Source organism: Ovis canadensis, chromosome 3 (assembly GCF_042477335.2).
Source record: "Ovis canadensis isolate MfBH-ARS-UI-01 breed Bighorn chromosome 3, ARS-UI_OviCan_v2, whole genome shotgun sequence".
NCBI lineage: Eukaryota > Metazoa > Chordata > Mammalia > Artiodactyla > Bovidae > Ovis > Ovis canadensis.
This window is the reverse complement of record NC_091247.1, coordinates 225,470,463-225,487,655: the sequence shown is the minus strand read 5'-3', so window position 1 is coordinate 225,487,655 and position 17,193 is coordinate 225,470,463. Positions and strand designations below refer to the sequence as shown.

Sequence of the window (17,193 nt, the reverse complement as noted above, 5' to 3'; positions counted from 1 at the left end):
TATGTTTGCCACATGAGAAACAGGTACTTTTTGCATTCTGTAAGCTAATCCTCGCTGAGAAGTCTGCAGGGTGTGCATCGTCACCCTTTGATTTATGAATGGAAAACCAGAGGCGCAGAGCAGTAATGTGATTTGCTAGGTGTGTGTGACTAGACAGACCTAGATGGGTGGGCCAGCTGTGTTGCTAGCTGAGAGATGCCCCGCCCCTCGTGGGGCACACAGGGTGCCCCCTCCTGGCTGTGGCGGGGCGCCTGAGAGCCGCTCCGTGCCTGGCGCATCTGCTGCTGCTGGTCGGTCTCCCGTGTCTCCATTGGCTCAGTGTGTCCTGCTTTCTTGGCCTGAGCACGTTCTCAAGTTGACCTTTGTCTCTTTGGGCAACACTTTCCATGGCTCAGAGCCTGGGTGTGTTTGGGTGATTCTTTTGGGCTTTTGGAATTAAACCAAACTGAAATCGTAGTGATAATTATGGGACTTGATTAATAATTTGTGTTGCAAAAGATTAATAATTTGTGTTGCAAAAGATTTTAAAAGTCTTCCCTAAAGAAAAATATAAGGGATCACTTAAGTACAGTTACTCCATTGAAGCTGTTTACCAACTGGTGCAAAGCTGTTTCACAGACAAGTTTTTCTGGTGCTCTGGCTACAGACAGAGTTGTTGGTGCATAGGCAGTATGTCCAAGACAGGTCTTTGGGCCTGTGAAGGGGTGGCATTTTGCCTAGGAGAACAGTTATTTTCGTGGGAGAAGAAGAGAAGAGATAGCGTGAATAGGGCTGGGAAAGGGGGAACAGGGAGGAACTTGGTCTTGATTAATGAGAAAGATGGCGCAGACGTGCCAGGACTCCGCTTTCCTGAGAGATCATTCATCCCCTGAGATCATTCATCTTCCTTCAGTGATTGTCACCTGTTACCACAGGTACTGTGATAGGCACCGGGGTGCCCACAGGGTTAACATTTTGGTTGTGGAGAATGAGTTATAGCAGCCCAGTGATAGCCTCTGTGGGGGAATTATACCAGGACAGTGGGAGGCAGAGGGTCATTGTGCGGTTGAGGTGCTCCTCAGAGGAGAGGACGCTCCTTGCAGGATGAGTAGGAGTGAATGGGAAGGGCGGTCTGAGGGAGCCTGAGACTTGCGGGCTTATTCTGTGTGTAGGCCCAAGAGGGTGCCCTGTGCGGCACTGCCACGTTAAAAGGTGCGTGCGTGTAGTTAGAGGACGTGCAGCGGGGGGGGGGTGGGGCCAGAAGAGGAGGGTAGAGTGTTCATGCAGGCTGAGCAAGGGAGAAGGTGGTCACACACACAAAATGCCTCGGAAGGCTGTCCATCGGTGATGGAAACCGTGCTGAGGCTCTTTGCCACATTAACTAGTACTTGAGCACTGAGTGTCGCATACTCTGGGGCTTTGGCTATTTTTGAATTAGTTTGACTTTTATGAAAAGCCTCAAAGCAGTTCTCTCTGCATGAATGTACATTTCCATACCCCCATCAAACTTTAGAACCTATAGGGTCCTATTCATATCAAGTTGCTAGTAAAATTAGAGAAAAATCTCAAAGCTGCTTCTCACTTTCTTTGTCTCACGTTTCTCCAATGGGGAAAAAGCCTGGAAGACTGTCAAAGAACTGGCTGTTCTCATAAGTATTTGAGGAGAACAGTGTGAGTCATTGTAGCTCTTTGCTGGTATTTTAGTATCCGGTTTATTTTTAAACAGTTCTGTGCAACCAGAGTTTCTTCCGTGGTTTCTGTTACCATGGCTCCATAATATTTCCTCAAATCTGCTTGCTCATACTTTCACACACTTTAGTATTAAATTTACAATTCCTTGGGATCAGAACGACTTATTCATGATATCCAAGAATGTTTCTCCAACTGCAGGAGCATTTTCTCCCAAATTGGAAAAGTTAGCTGTTTCCCCCACTACAGATGTTGGGGAGAGAGGAGGTTTGGTTCTGTGGAGGACAGTGCAGTGAGTGTGGTGGGTGGAGATGATTAGGGGGCTCCCATCAGCTGTCCAAGCAGGGGACTGGGGTGGCATCCCCTCAAGGTGAGGGGACCTAAAGGGTAGACAGGCTGCCACCTTGCTTAGGAAGTGATGGCCCTGGACATTCAGCAGACTTGGTTCTCTGTAAGCAAGAAGGTGTGTGTGCTCTCTCACTCTTCCTTGTTTGTTCATGTACTTTCGGGCTTGAGTGAAGCTTTCACTTTGGGAAGGGCTCTTGTTTTAAGATGCTGCAGTCAGAAGGAAAACAGTGCTGGTCTGGCAGTCAGTGGCGAAGTTTGCCTTGCCCTCTTCCGGCCGTTCGGGACTGTTCAAGGGAATACTTTTCTGCGTTTTGTTGCTTTGAGAAATGTGTGTTTCTTAAAGGACTGTACAGGATCTAGAGAAAGTCTGAGAGCGATATGGAATTGTATAAGTAGTTTGTTTCCAGTCTCTTAAAGTTTTTTACCTCTTCCACTTTTTCAGGGATAACCAGGTTGTCCTAGTAACAGACTAGGTTCTGGGCCTATGCCTGGGGCTTGTTGTAGGGGATTCATCTGGCCAAACATTCTCAAATTCTGCTATAAATATAAGTGTTGACTCAATGACAGAGCAATTCCTAATACTTGAGAATTTAAAGTGTGGTATTACTGACTGGACCTTTGGTTACTAACACAACTGCTTCCACTGATTCAGAGAGAACCCTTTTGAACAACAAAAACGAAATAAAAACCGCTTCTGGGTGCTCTAGAGGCTGCCCAGGAGGCTCCAGGTGGGAAGGTCTTCCAACTGAGTGACCGTACAAGCTGGCCATTGTGGAATAATTGACTTAAAGAATCACTGAAAAGTTTTTGCTTTCAGCTCGAGAAACATTTGTAGTTAATAATCTGAGTGACTAGTCTTTCTCTGTGTCATCCAAGAGATGTCACTACACGGCTTCATGAAAGAAATTGCTCACAACAGTATATAAATTGTTAAAATCAGACAGATCTTACAGAGGTGGGGTGGGAGGCAGGGCTGGCTGAGAGGGAATCGTCAGGGAAGCTCCTCTGCGGATCTCTGGGCAGAGACTCCTGTGGTGTTGGCGAGCTAGCCAGGCACTCACTTCAAGGAAGAGCAGCATTCTAAGGAGAAGGAGTGGCAGTTACAAAAGCATTGTGGTAGAGAGGAGCCTAGTGTGTTCGAGAAGCAGTGGGAAGATAATTTGGCTGAGGCAGAGCAGGGTCAGCCAGGGAGGGAGGTCAGCCAGAGGGGCAGGCAAGGCCAGATCACGACGGGACTGTGGCCAAGCTGAGGGCTTAGGGTTGAGCTCTGAGTGTGAGGGCTTTGGAGCAGGGAAGTGACGTGATTTAAGTATTTTGAAAGGTGGTCCTGAGGAGACTAGAAATTGAAAGTGAGGATGGATTTTCTGTTCTACCTAATATTGGGGTGACTTGGAAACACACTAAACTTTTGTTTTCATTTTGTCTTTGACATTTTAGAGTAATTAGTATCACCTGCCTTCCTAGTGATTTGGAATTCTGTCAGGTTTTCTGGGCTCTTTGTGCAGAGAGCTATTGTGTAAATAAGTGCACTCAGGTTGTTAATAATAATTATAATAAAATTATCTCTGTGTGATCCTGTCAATTAAAGCATGTAGTTAATAGTGTGTAAAATAGTTCTCAGCATAGCCAGCAGCTGGAAGATTACAAGTTATGAGAAACTCATCAAGCTAAACCACACGGGGATTTCTGTATAGAAGTGTGACACCAGTTCCTCCTTCTCGCCTCACTGTTCCTGTCTCATGGTGTGCACCCGTCTTGCGGTCTAACCCTTGGAACCTGGGTGGCCTGAGCCCCCTGTCTACCCCCATCTCTCCCAACTCCGCCTTTCCCCAGGGATTCTTCTGTCTAGAACACCCTGCCCCTGTGCGTGTACACCCGCCTGCTTCCCACAGCTCCTAGGGTTCAGCTTGGCATCCCCAGGCTGGGAAAGTGCCTGCTCTGGACATCTATTCCTGCCTTCCTCAGCACCATGATGGAGAGCAGCTGTTTCCACCCTGGACTGAGATAGTTCATCCGTGTAACAATCCCAAAGAGTAATCGGAAGTATTGGTTTTATTTTCTAGATGAGGAAACTGAGGCTCAGAGAGGTTAGGAAACTTGCCCATAGTTATGTTGCGCGTGTGCCACGGGGATTCATTCATTGTTCATTCATTCTCTCATTACTGCCTTGTCTTGCTGGGCACTGTCCCCACCTCGGGAATTCATCCATGAGTGTGGCAGGTGTGAGCTGTGTGTTTATCTCCCTCCCCAGCCACCTGAGCTCTTGAGCAACATGCTTCCAGAGCAGGACTCCTCTACAGGTGCTCGGTGAGTGCACAATGAATGAGTGAGTGCCGGCACCCTGCCCTTGTTGGAACCTTGGTTGGAGTGCTATGCTATCAAGCCCCCCATCTTTCGTTTTGTTCAGTCATGCTCACATTCCTAACCTCTCTTCTCCTTCATCTTCCATCGCCCGTGTCGTAGGAAGAAGCATGGCCTGGTGCAAGGGCAGGCTCTGGGGCTCCTGGCCTGGGTTTGAATCCCAGCTCTACTAATTCCACTGGAGCAGGGGGCATGGCAACCCACCCCAGTATTCTTGCCTGGAGAATTCCATGGACAGAGGAACCTGGCGGGCTATAGTCCCTGGGGTCACAAAGAGTTGGACACGACTGAGTGACTAGCACTTTCACTTTTCTGCTGCTTCCTAGCTCTGTGGCCTTGATCAAGTTATTGAAGCGCTTTTGTGCCTTATTTCTTCATCTGTAAAATGAGGGTGATAGTAGCTTCCTGGTAGTGCTGTTCCGAGAATGAATGGTGCCTAGCACCTAGAAAGTGCTCAATAAATATTGACTTGTTAATTCTGCTGTCTGCTGAGGACGGAGACTGTGTCCCATACCACTCTGAAGGCAAGTGTGAACACCTCACCACTCTCACTGGGGTCTGCAAGTTGATTAGGGCTTGTAAACGTGGGCTGAGGGAAGAAAAGATGGGAGACAGTACTGGACTATCCAGGTTAGAGTTCCACCCTCGGTGATACACGTCTGATGGCTGTGGGGTACGTGGGTGCTGACCAGGCGAGACCCTTGTGAGAGGCAGGCCTGCCTGAACCATGGCCAGCTTTTGGCCCCTTTTTCTCCCTGGTCTTCTCCCCTGCTGTCCTAGGCTTGACAGGTTTCCTGTTTTGCCCTGCTTGGCGTCTCCCTTCTACCCATTTTGGTCCCTATCAGACTTGATGTTTGAGTCCTGTAAATTAATATATCAGCTCGTGTGTTGCCAGTGCCCCTGTTAGCCATAGTGACTGATAACTGAAATGGCTCCTCATCACCTACCTACTTGTTGCCGAAATGCTGCATCTGCTGCAGCCATAGTAGTGAGGTTTCTCAGTTTATTACTTTCATTTGCTTAATATTTTCATTCTTTTAATTAAGGAAGCACATGTAAATACATTTAAATCATAAAGAATATACCAGGAGCTTGAATGTTAGTTCAAATTAAAGTATTCAAACTTGTCTAACATCTTATTAGTAATCATCAGACTATACATTTAGCATCTATCTCTAAGATTAGGAACATCAGTAAGAAATAAAGTGCAGGTACTTCAAGGTTAGATTTACTTTTGTTTTTTTAATTTTTATTTTATATTGGAGTATAATCGATTTACAATGTTGTGTTTCAGGTGTATAGTAAAGTACTTCAGTTATACATATATCTTTTCTTCTTTCTTTTCTAGAACCTTTCCCCATGTAGATTATTACAGAGTATTGAGTAGAGCTCTCTACTCTACAGTAGCCTGGTGGGCTGCCATCTCTGGGGTCACACAGAGTCGGACACAACTGAAGCGACTTAGCAGCAGTGTGTGTATGTTCGGAGAAGGCAATGGCACCCCACTCCAGTACTCTTGCCTGGAAAATCCCATGGATGGAGGAGCCTGGTGGGCTGCAGTCCATGGGGTCACTAAGAGTCGAACACAACTGAGCGAGTTCACTTTCACTTTTCACTTTCATGCTCTGGAAAAGGAAATGGCAACCCACTCCAGTGTTCTTGCCTGGAGAATCCCAGGGACGGGGGAGCCTGATGGGCTGCCATCTATGGGGTCACACAGAGTCAGACACGACTAAAGCGACTTAGCAGCAGCAGCAGTGTGTGTATGTTAATCCCAACCTCCTACTTAATCGCTGTCCTTCCCTTTCTCCTTTGGTAATCAGAAGTTTGTTTTCTAAGTCTGTGAGTCTGTTTCTGTTTTGTAAATAAATTCATTTGTATCATTTTTAAGATTCTACATATAAGTGATATCATATGATGTTTGTATTTCTCAGACTTGACTTCACTTAGAATGATAAATTTACTTTTGAACCTGAACTGTCAGAAACTTTCATTTTATAGTTCTTAAATTTTCCCATTGGCTCAAACCAGATAGGAAAACTGGATGACCCAAATCATGGAGGTGTTTTTTTGTTTTTGTCAGCATGCTGTTCATTCTTCTCTCGCTCGCTCTCTTTTTTTATTTTTAACTTTTTGGCCACACCATGTGGTATACGGAATCTTAGTTCCCCAACCAGGGATCAATCAAACCTGCGCCCCTTGCAATGAAAGTGCAGAGTCTTAACCGCTGGACCACCAGGAAAGTCTTAGCAGTGAAGGTTATTGCAAATGACCTTACTCTTAGGATGACTTGGCTTGAGTCCACTCAAATTCTCTTATCATCTCTTGCTAGTAGGAGGCTCTTCTAAAACATTTTAAACTCAGAGAAATCTAAGAGTTTGCTTCATCTTGCACTCTTTAATTGAAGGTAGTGGGATGTTGAGAAAATGCCCAAGGTCCCACAGCTGTTTGTGTGGCAAATTTGGAGGGAATCTTCCAAATTTTGGCTGTGAGAGCCCTTCATGAGAGTGAAAAATGACTTCTGAATCATCAAAAAGTAAATACGATCAGTGTAGCTTTATTGGGTTTGTTTATTTGAGGTATATGAATGTCTAATGTGTATTTTTGTTTAAATATTGGCATTCCCGGCAATGTATACCCAGTGATACCCTAAACTAGACAGATGAACCACTCGCATCGCTGCCTGTTAAGGGGAATTAATTGTGTACAGGCATTGACAACCTCCCTCTAGGTGAAAGGACATCAGCCCACCAGGATATCCAGGTATGGATAGCTGTGTCCGGGAAAGGTTGAATGGAGTGAGTCCTGAACATTCTGAAAATGTGTACATCAAAGGAATTTCATATTTGTTTGGCTGTGCCAGGTCTTTGTTGTGGCACATGGCGTCTTTGATCTTTCCTGTGGGATGTGTGGTCTTTAGTTGGGGTGTGTGGAATCTAGTTCCCTGATCAAGAATTGAACCTGGGCCCCCAGCATTGGGAGCTAGGAGTCTTAGCCACTGGACCACCAGGGAAGTCCCTCTCATAAATGTTTGTTTACTGGAAGCTTTTAAAATCAAACAAAGAACCCCAGGAAGTCTGATCTCTCTATTTACCAAATGAGAAATTAGAAGCTGTGACGAGGCTCCCCTGTCCCCCCTATAGCTGAAGTCTCCTTTTTACAGGTGCTTATTCTTTTCTTTTCCCTTTTCTGTTTCTTATTCACGTGTAATATTGTCAGTGCTATTTCATCTTCTAAAATGTCCTCAGATTCATCGTGTGAAACGAGCAAGTCCCCAAAGGCCATGGTGTGTTTTAGAGTCTTTTTTTCTCCTATGCCTCTCAAGGTATCTTTCTTGAGTGTGTAATCTCCCCTGTACATGTAGATTGTGGATGTCGGATCAAACTCTTGCCGTTTAAACTGCATTTGAGAGGTTCACCAAATATCGTTAGAATGCATGAGCCCAGAGCCCCCGGTGAAGTAACAGGACAGAGTGGGAAGCTGTGTGTACTGTGACCTTCCCCAGTCTTGGTGCTGACTGGGAAAGACCCAGACCCCCAAGGCTACTCACGGTGGGGGCTGGGTGAGATGTGGGCCAAGACGTGATGTCACGTAGCTGTTAGGAGCGATGGGAAGACAGCACGGACAACAGGGGAAATGCTCATTATGCAACTGAAAAAAGCCAACCGCAGGATGCTTGTTGCTGTGATTGCAGCACAGACAGACTGTAGATGGCAGAGGAAAGGGCTGAGTAATGAGAATGCAGCTGGCGGAACTGAGCTCCACTGACAGGGGCCCTCGCTGGTTTTGACAGCCCTGCGGTAGCCGAAGGAATAGACGTTTGGACTTGAAACTGTCACAGGTCCAGCAGTATAAGGTGAGTCAAATGAGCAACGCTCTGGGAGCCAGGCCTCACAGCCGGGTGGGAACGCGCCTGCTTCAGAACTGATGCCATGCTGCGCAAAAGCAGTGCCACGCCTGACAGTGGGAATAGCATCCCTGTTTAGAAAATTTATCTCTCACCTCACCCAATAGGATTGTTTTCTGTCAGAAAAAGAGGCCCTGTAGTGTTGGCTAGACAAAATGAGACGCTCCCAAGTTTCAGGAGGTGGTTTTCACGGCAACACCAAGCTCTGTCTGTGAGAGAGGCTGACAGCCTTCTTAATCTCTGGAAGTACTTTTGAGTGTGTTTGGCCCACTCTGCACACCCCACCCCACCCTGTACGTGCTTCTGGAGGACCTTCCCCACCCCATCTGGGCGTGGGGCTTGCCGAGCCGTGGCCTTGGTGTGTTTCCCTCAGAGGGAGCTGTTTTCCATGGTTGAGGTACGCGCACTACACAATGTTCCGGAGGTATAAGTCACTTTATTTGCTGATCTCTATCTCTTCCTTTGAGGAATGTTCAGTTTTCCAGATGAAATCATTGGAAACAAAATAGGCTGTGCTGCACATTTGAGCCATTAAAAAAGAAGTGTTCGTGCTTTGTCGGCTGTGTAAAGCAGTGTCTTACCTCAGGTCTTACTCTCTGAGCAGCCCCCGTGTGGGAGGTGGCTTGAGGGCTAAAGCAAAGCAGGCAGCCCCATCCTTTCTTAGGAAGAACTGACTGGACTTACAGGGAGAGCATGAACTGAGGCTGGAGGCCAGAGGGTTCCCAGCAGCTTGTGGGCCCTGCTGGTGGTCGGCCCCCGGGGCTGAGCAGAAGGGCTTCCTGTGTGGCTGGTGGTAGACAGCCCGGCCCTGAGCCACACAGCCCCCACTGTGGTTGCTAAACCAGTTGCGGTTTAGTTTAACGTGTGCAGTAGTGTTTATAGAAGAATTCTAACCACTGGAGCCAAAACATCTTCACATAAATGCCCCAATTATTTCCCATCTGTGAATCTTCAGTCTGTATGAATCAAAATTGCCCAGACTTTTCACTTCAACTTTTCTCATCCTGAATCCATCTGCTAAGTCACTTCAGTTGTGTCCGACTCTGTGCGACCCCATAGACAGCAGCCCACCAGGCTCCACCATCCCTGGGATTCTCCAGGCAAGAACGCTGGAGTGGGTTGCCATTTCCTTCTTCAATGCATGAAAGTGAAAAGTGAAAGTGAAGTCGCTCAGTCGTGTCCAACTCTTGGTGACGCCATGGACTGCAGCCTACCAGGCTCCTCCATCCAAGGGATTTTCCAGGCAAGAGTACTGGAGTGGGGTGCCATTTTCTAGCAAGTTTTTATTGAGTGACTGCTCTGTGATCTTCTGACTTGAGTTTTGGAAAGAGTCACTGTGTTGAGAATAAACTGAAAGGCAGGACACCATGGGGATATGACTGCAATCGTGCAGCGGAGAGGTGCTTCTGGCAGGCAGAGCTGTTGGGGTTTCAAGAGGGGCTGGCTGGTCGGTCCTTTTTCGAAGCTGTGGTGCAGTCACGTGGTGCAGAGGGCCACACCTTCATTCCTGGACAGGCCACTGACAAAACAAAGTGAGGTATTTTCATTAATGGTTTTTGTATCCTAAAAATATTATGTGGTGATAGTCAAAATTTTCAAATAGTTTAGAAGGTGATGAGGTAAAATATGGAAGTTTACTCCCCACTGCCACAAGTTTGAGACCCACTGGGACTTTCTGCACATTGACATACTTTGGGGTTTTTTTGGCTGCACTGGGTCTTAGCACTGGTGTATGGGATCTAGTTCCCTTACCAGGGACCGAACCTGGGCACCTTGCGTCGGGAGTGCGGAGTCTTAACCTTTGGACCACCAGGGAAGTCCCCCGATTGTGTTTTAATACCAGTGGGATCAGACTGTATCTGTGGTGCCACACTTGATCCCACCTGATCTGCAGGAACACTGTTGCATCCTTCATCCACGGCCGCACACACAGTCCCCTGCCCTTTCTCCTCTGGCTGCCTGTGTTCCACTCCAGGGCTGTGTTAGCACTTTTGATTCTTGATGCACAGTGAGGTGGCTTTCGATATCTTATTCTTCCTGCTATTAAAATCAGTACCACCGTGAATACCTACCTACCTTTGACCTTTGGGTGAGTTTATCTGTAGGAAAAGTTTTAGAAGAACTAGTTGGATCAAAGGCTAGGTGTTTCTTTTTTGTCATACATGTTGAGAGGTAGCGCAGGTAAGGACAGGTATGGCAGGCCATGCATATGGGTGCTTGCTTTTCAGTAGTGCATCTTACAGCTACTTGAGGCTTGAATTTTTATAAGCTAGCAGATAGAAGATCTGAGTTGCCACACAGCTCCGTTCCTCCCTGGAGTCCTTAGGGACACCTCAGGCAAGTCTGTGGGCTCCTGCCCTGCTGGGGCTGCTGCTAGGACCTTTGTTCCCAGGGGCCGCCCTCTCCTGGAAAGGCCCTTCCCCTGTCCTTTACACACTTTACACCCGCTTGCTCTCCACCTTGGGTCCTCAGAGAGGCATGACCATTCTGCCTCCGCAAGAGCTTCCTCCACTCTCTTACAGCACCTCATTTATCTCTGTTCTAGCCCTGTTCACACTTGCAGCTGTTTTTACCTTACTGTGTGTCAGTCTGCCCTACTTGGACACCAGGCCTGCATGTGCAGGGACTGTGTCAGTCCTGCACATTGCTCCATCTGTGGGACTCTGAGTGACTGGCACGTAGTAAGTTCTCAAACATCGGTGTGTAGAATGAATGGGAGATCCACTCCTTACTGAAGGAATGATTCTCCCCTCACTCTGGGCCAGACAGTGGCTTAGAAGAAATTGTAGGTACTTCATTAATCAATGAAGAATCTCCCACCCTGGACAAGGAGGGAGGAACAAACCCTAGACCCTGCATATGTTCACGGCCAAGCCTGCAGGGCAGCACAGGCCAGGCTAGGGTTGTGTGTGGGCATCAGCGAGGATGCCTCCCTTCTTCTCTGCCTTCTGAAGTCACTGAGGATTAGAGGTGGCTTCTCCAGGGCTGACTTTGAGGGTAGATGAGGTGCTAATGGTAAAGAACCTGCCTGCCAATGTGGGAGACATGAGTCATGGGTTCAATCTCTGGGTCGGGAAGATCCCCTGGAGGAGGGCACTCTAGTATTCTTGCCTGGAGAATCCCATGGACAGAGGAGCCTGGTGGGTTACAGTCCATGGGGTCGCAAAGAGTCAGACACGACTGAGTGATTTAGCATGCACGCGCAAGCTACATGCGCCTTTTCTCAGAATGTTCTTGCTTTATAGTAATAGCCTTTTGACCTAGTGAGCTGTTCTGTTTCTTTTTCTTAGAACAAATTAAGGGCATTAAGGGGGAGCTGAATGTACTTATGTAATGTGTACCATTACTTACCTGATATCTTTTATCAGGCCCAGATGGGAGGAGAGAAGTTATGCCAGCTCCCAGCTTGGACCAAGGGCACACTTGGCTGCCTCTGTTAACCTTTGAGATTCTGCCCACCGTTTTAGGAATGGCTCTGACTAGGGGCTTGCCAGGTGGTGCTAGTGGTAAAGAACCCGTCTGCTAAGAGACGTAAGAGATGCGGATTCAGTCCCTGGCTTGGGAAGATCCCTGGAGGAGGGTGTGGCACCCACTCCAGTTCACTTGCATGGAGAATCTCATGGACAGAGGAGCCTGGTGAGCCGTGGCCCATAGGGTCACAAAAAGTCAGACATGACTAAAGCAACTTAGTACGTACTGACTCAAAGTGTTTACATCCATCAGCAGCTGAAGTCACCGGAACCCAGAGATCTGGGAACTTTTTCCCCCACCTCAGTCATGCCTGGATCCCTGAAGAAAGTCTCTTAGAATGTATTCAGCAGTCATCTTCTGAGTGCCTGCTGTGTACCCAGGTTACACATGGGGGACCACAGATGTGTTCATCAGTAGTGGGAGGAGACGGGCCGATGATTTGTACATCTTTACCTTAGGATTTTCTTGTTCTCAAGTCTCAATTTGTTTTTTCTACACTTTTGATGGGAAGATAAGGTTCCAGGACAGCTCAGTTCAGTCACTTAGTCATGTCCAACTCTTTGCAACCCCATGGATTGCAGCACGCCAGGTTTCCCTGTTTATCACCAATTCCTGGAGCTTGCTCAAACTCTTGTCCATCAAGTTGGTGATGCCATCCAACCATCTCATCCTCTGTCGACCCCCTTCTCCCGCCTTCAATCCTTCCCAGCATCAGGGTCTTTTCCACTGAGTCAGCTCTTCGCATCAGGTGGCCAAAGTATTGGAGCTTCAGCATCAGTCCTTCCAATGAATATTCAGTGTTGATTTCCTTTAGGATTGACTGGTTTGATCTCCTTGCAGTCCAAGGGACTCTCAATGGTCTCTAGCACCACAATTCGAACGTATCAGTTCTTTGGTGCTCAGCCTTCTTTATGGTCCAAGTCTCACATCCATACATTACTACTGGAAAAATCATAACTTTTATTATGTGGACCTTTGTCAGCAAAGTGATGTCTCTGCTTTTTAACATGCTGGCATTTCACAGGCTCTTAATCGATCTTGGGCAGAACTAATCTTCTGTTAGTGTCTAAGCCAGGACTGAACCCAGGCAAAAAATGACTTCCTGAAAGTGAACTTCTCAGGTGTCAAGTTACTTCTCTGCCCAGAGCAAGCACCGCTCTCCCCTGCACCTGCTCCCTGGGGCTGGCCAGGCAGCTTAGCCAATGGCTTGATTTGGCCACTTTGAGACTCGCCTGAGCCAGAGCTCAGATACTCCCTGAGAAGCCTGAAACAGAGACCAGCTGCTCTGGTTAGAAAACTCTCTGCTGCTGCAGTCGTGGGCCAGGGTGCTTCTAGGAGAGCCTTGGCTCAGAGCATGGGATCCCACTGGAAGCGGATGCTGTGAGGTGCAGCACCAGGGCCCTGGCCTGCGAAGCCTGCCCAGCCATTGCGATATCCAGGGTCAGGAGGACACGCTGCCTCTGTGACTGTGAAGCAGAGGTCCTGCCAGCGTGCGGCCAAGTAGAGTGAATATATGGCACTCGGGCCACTCTGCCTGCTTACGGAGTCATGCGTGTGGGGTGCTTGGCCGCAAGGCACCATAACTTGCTCTTGAGAATAGGGGGCTGTGTTCAAGTTTGAAAGCTGGAAATCCATCAGATTAAACTTTTTAATCCACAATTAGATCTTAGGTTATAAGACACCTAATTTATTTAAAATTGAGATTGTTTCTAGAAAACATCTTAGTATGATAGAGAATAGTACTTCGTAAGCAGACACAGTTGGTGTCCTGCTTGGGTGATCATGGACCAGTTACCTAGCCTCCCTTAACCTCAGTTTTATCAGCTATAAAGTATAGATGAAAGTTATTATACCTGCTATCTAATAATAATTGCATTGTGACTTAGTACGTGTCACTTACTGGGGACCATGCACTGTTCTCCCAGTATGTCTGGCCGTGTTGGACCCTCACAGTAATTCTGTGATACGAGTTCCATTATTGTCTCTTGTTGACAAGATAGGCCATTGAGGCACAGTTAGGTACCTTGCCCACTGTCGCCTGGCTAATGAGTAGCATGTCTGGACCTAGAACAGTCTTGCCCTGTAAGTGTAACAGTGTAGGTCGCTCTGCCTTCTCCCTCCCACACCTCAGCTGTCTCCTGACTGGTAGGAGCGTTTCGGATCTCTGGCTGTGAGGTCTCAATGCAGGGTGCTGTGAAGGAGGCTGGAGTCTCACTCTGTCACTAAGAAGTCAGGGAATCTCGTGGGGCTGGGGATGGGTCGTTCCATCAGTGTGATTTGTGCTTGTGAATGTAGTGGGAGTCCTTCAGCTTCTTCCTTCTAGCAGGGGAAATTATCACCCCATTGCCCTCACTTGGATTTAGATCATTGAATCATTGCTCAGAGACGATCACTTTAGCTTGTTTGTCTTTACTCCTTCTAGCTGACCCTCACACAGACTGTATCAGAATAAGCTGGTCTGAATCCAGGGCCTCAGTGGCTGAGATGAGCCAGTCGTGGGAAGAGGGAAACAGCTCCCAACACAGGCAAAGCCTGGCGGGAACTGGAGAGTGGAGTCAGGTGTCAGAGATGGATTATTTCCACTCATGTTTTGCCCCAGGTCCTCGTCGTGTGGGATGAGTAGGACAAGCTGGAACAGGGCGAGCCCAGAGATGCAGTGACTCTGCTTTTGCCTGTTCTCCTCACAGGGTCTCTGCCCCTTTCTCCAAGGGATGAGGCGTTAAGGTTATCAGCCTATTGATTTAAGTATGCAGACTGTTCTTCAGAAAGCTTTTCGAAGTCTTCAGTAAGATGTTGCAAGGGTTTACTTGTTAATGTGAAATACACGCCACACATATAGCATGCACATGTATGCCAGCGCCGAGTTTGGAATGTGTTGACTTTCTTCCACCTGAAGGAGACACTGTGGACTGCTGCATTGAAGGCAGTCGTGGAAATGGAAGCTGTGAAATGGAGACAGCTTGCTTCTTTACATTGGGAATTTAAAACCTGCAATGTTGTGTTTTTTGTTTTATAGGTGTGTCCCCAGATTTTGAGCATCTGAAGCAGACCTCTAAGCACTCCCTGCTGCTCCTCACCCTTTGGAGAGATGTCTGTCACTTACGATGATTCCGTTGGAGTCGAAGTGTCCAGCGACAGCTTCTGGGAGGTAATGCCCATGATTTCTTCTGGATGAATGCAGAGACCAAGCCAGTGGTGCCTGACACCCCCTCTTTATTGACTGGGGCTGGGGTGATGAGATGAACATACACCAAAACCAGCCAGACCTCTGATCTAAGTGGCAGTGAGCATGGCCTAGCTCTCTGTGAGGATGGTAAACTTACCTTGCTAGAAAAGTTTGATAACAGAAGAGGTTCGAGGTGTTCATTAAGGTCTAATCAGTGTGTCCGTTCTCACAGCTTCCTTTCCATGCTCAACCCTGTTGTGACTTGAAATGACATACGCTGGTTACCAGGCTTGGTCTCAGTAGTGGTGTCACTCTTGAGTTTCATAGAAAAATGGGTGGTGGCGATGTGACGCCAGGTTGGCCACGCAGACAAGTGGCCCACAGGCTGAACAAGCGCCCTTGGGCTTCTGGGAGCATCTTCTCGTCTGTCTGTGCCTGCGAATTCCTTTCCTAATCAGATTATGTTGTGGCTTGGGTTTTTTATTTGTTTTTTAGTGGAGACCATTCTTCCTGAGTCCCACTTATTTCTGTTGTTGTTTTGTCGCTTGGTTGTGTCCGACTCTTTGCGACCCCATGGCTCGCCAGGCTCCTCTGTCCATGGGATTTCCCAGGCAACAGTATTGGAGTGAGTTGTCATTTCCTTCTCCAGGGGATCTTCCCGACCTAGGGATCTTCCCCACATCTCCTGCACTGGCAGGCAGATTCTTTACTGCTGAGCCACTGGGCGCTTACTTCTTACCTGCTGCATAAAACAGAGTCCATGAAATCTTGTTTCTGTGGCTACTTGGGCTTCCCAGGTAGCTCAGTGGTAAAGAATCCGGTTTCCAGTGCAGGAGATGCGAGTTTGATTCTTGGGTGGGGAAGATCCCCTGGAAAAGGAAATGGCAACTCACTCCAGTATTCTTGACTGGGAAATCCCATGGACAGAGGAGCCTGGGTGGGCTACAGTCTGTGGGGTCACAAAAGGGTTGGACATGACTTAGCAACTAAACGTGTGTCAAAATCCCTGGAACCATCCCAGCAGCTGTGGGCTTAGTGGAAAGAGCACTGGCTTTGTAGTTGGAAAGCTCTGGGTTCTGATCACAGCTGTGCCATTACTAGCCATCTGTGTGACCTTGGGCAAGTTGCTTGACTGATCTAAAGGTGACGGGTAAAGGTGAAGTCGCTCAGTTGTGTCCGACTATTTGCGACCCCATGAACTGCAGCCCACCAGGCTCCTCCGTCCATGGGATTCTCCAGGCAAGAATACTGGAGTGGGTTGCCATTTCCTTCTCCAGGGGATCTTCCCGACCCAGGGATCGAACCCAGGTCTCCCGCATTGGAGGCAGACGCTTAGTGTTTTCAGCTCTAAGAGGGATGATGGTAGTCGTCTTCAAGGGAGGCTGCCACCATGAAATAAGAATGGCGACATCGGAGCCCTGTGATGCTTTCCTGAGACAAAAGGCCCAAGTGCTGCAGAGCCCCATGATGGAGCCTGTGGTTTGCTGGAGACAAACATGGAGTTCTGTGAACTTAGATTAATTAGGTGTGCGATTTTGTCTAACATCAAATGCTATCAATATTACAGTCTTAACACAGACAAGTGATCACAGGAGCCCAGCTCAAACTTCTCTGAACGCTTTTCTTCTCTGTGTACTGGGGGAAAGGTCATCATTGCCTTTTAGCTGACTACTTTATTAGAAGTCAGTGTTTATTGAGCACCTACTGTGTGCTAGGCCCCATGAGTTCCCATGGGAAGTACGACCGCCTGAGTCCCCGTTCCTCAACAACTTCCTGGTGGGGATCTGGGCTGGAGCTCAGTCTCGGTAGCCAGAGAGGCACGTGGGATCTGGGAAACACCTCAGCAAAGGCAGCAACAGAGCTGTGGGCACACCCCAGCCGCTCAGCAGTGGCGGCTGCTTGGCCTGGTTGGGAGCACTCGCACGGCATGCAGGAGGGTTGGTGGTGCGGCTGGATCAGAACAGGCGGCTCTGAGATGCAGGTGGAGGTGCCTCGGGGACGTGACTGGGATTCAGGACCTGCACGGCCTGGGCAGGTCTGGGTTCCCAGACAGTTGGGCCCTGGAGCCCGTGGCCTGGCCAGCATCGTGGAAGCCCTTGGGGACCCTGCGCTGACTGCAGAGCCTCCCTGTGAGCTCCTATGAAGCCAGCCTTTAGAAATGCAGGTCCTCATCCATCTCAATGCTGATCTGAAACTATTGGCAGAATCGTTTACAGTCATGGGGAAACCTGTTTGGGAACTGTGGTAACAGTGCCATTGGCCTCAGTCAGCA

The 17,193-nt window shown here is 48.2% G+C and overlaps 1 protein-coding gene across 4 annotated transcripts in view; it reads left to right on the top strand.

Annotated features, from left to right (window-relative positions):
• The window catches only part of PACSIN2 (protein kinase C and casein kinase substrate in neurons 2), a 112,186-nt gene that overhangs the window by 61,368 nt on the left and 33,625 nt on the right, over nucleotides 1–17,193 (top strand). For 3 of the 4 annotated variants that reach the window (XM_069586157.1, XM_069586160.1, XM_069586159.1), the window contains one exon: nucleotides 14,772–14,903. In XM_069586157.1, coding sequence (XP_069442258.1) covers nucleotides 14,844–14,903 — 60 coding nt within the window. In that variant the 5' untranslated portion in view covers nucleotides 14,772–14,843. Of the gene's footprint in view, nucleotides 1–7,922; nucleotides 8,234–14,771; nucleotides 14,904–17,193 lie in introns of those variants that run through there. The other variant, XM_069586158.1, reaches the window with a different exon arrangement.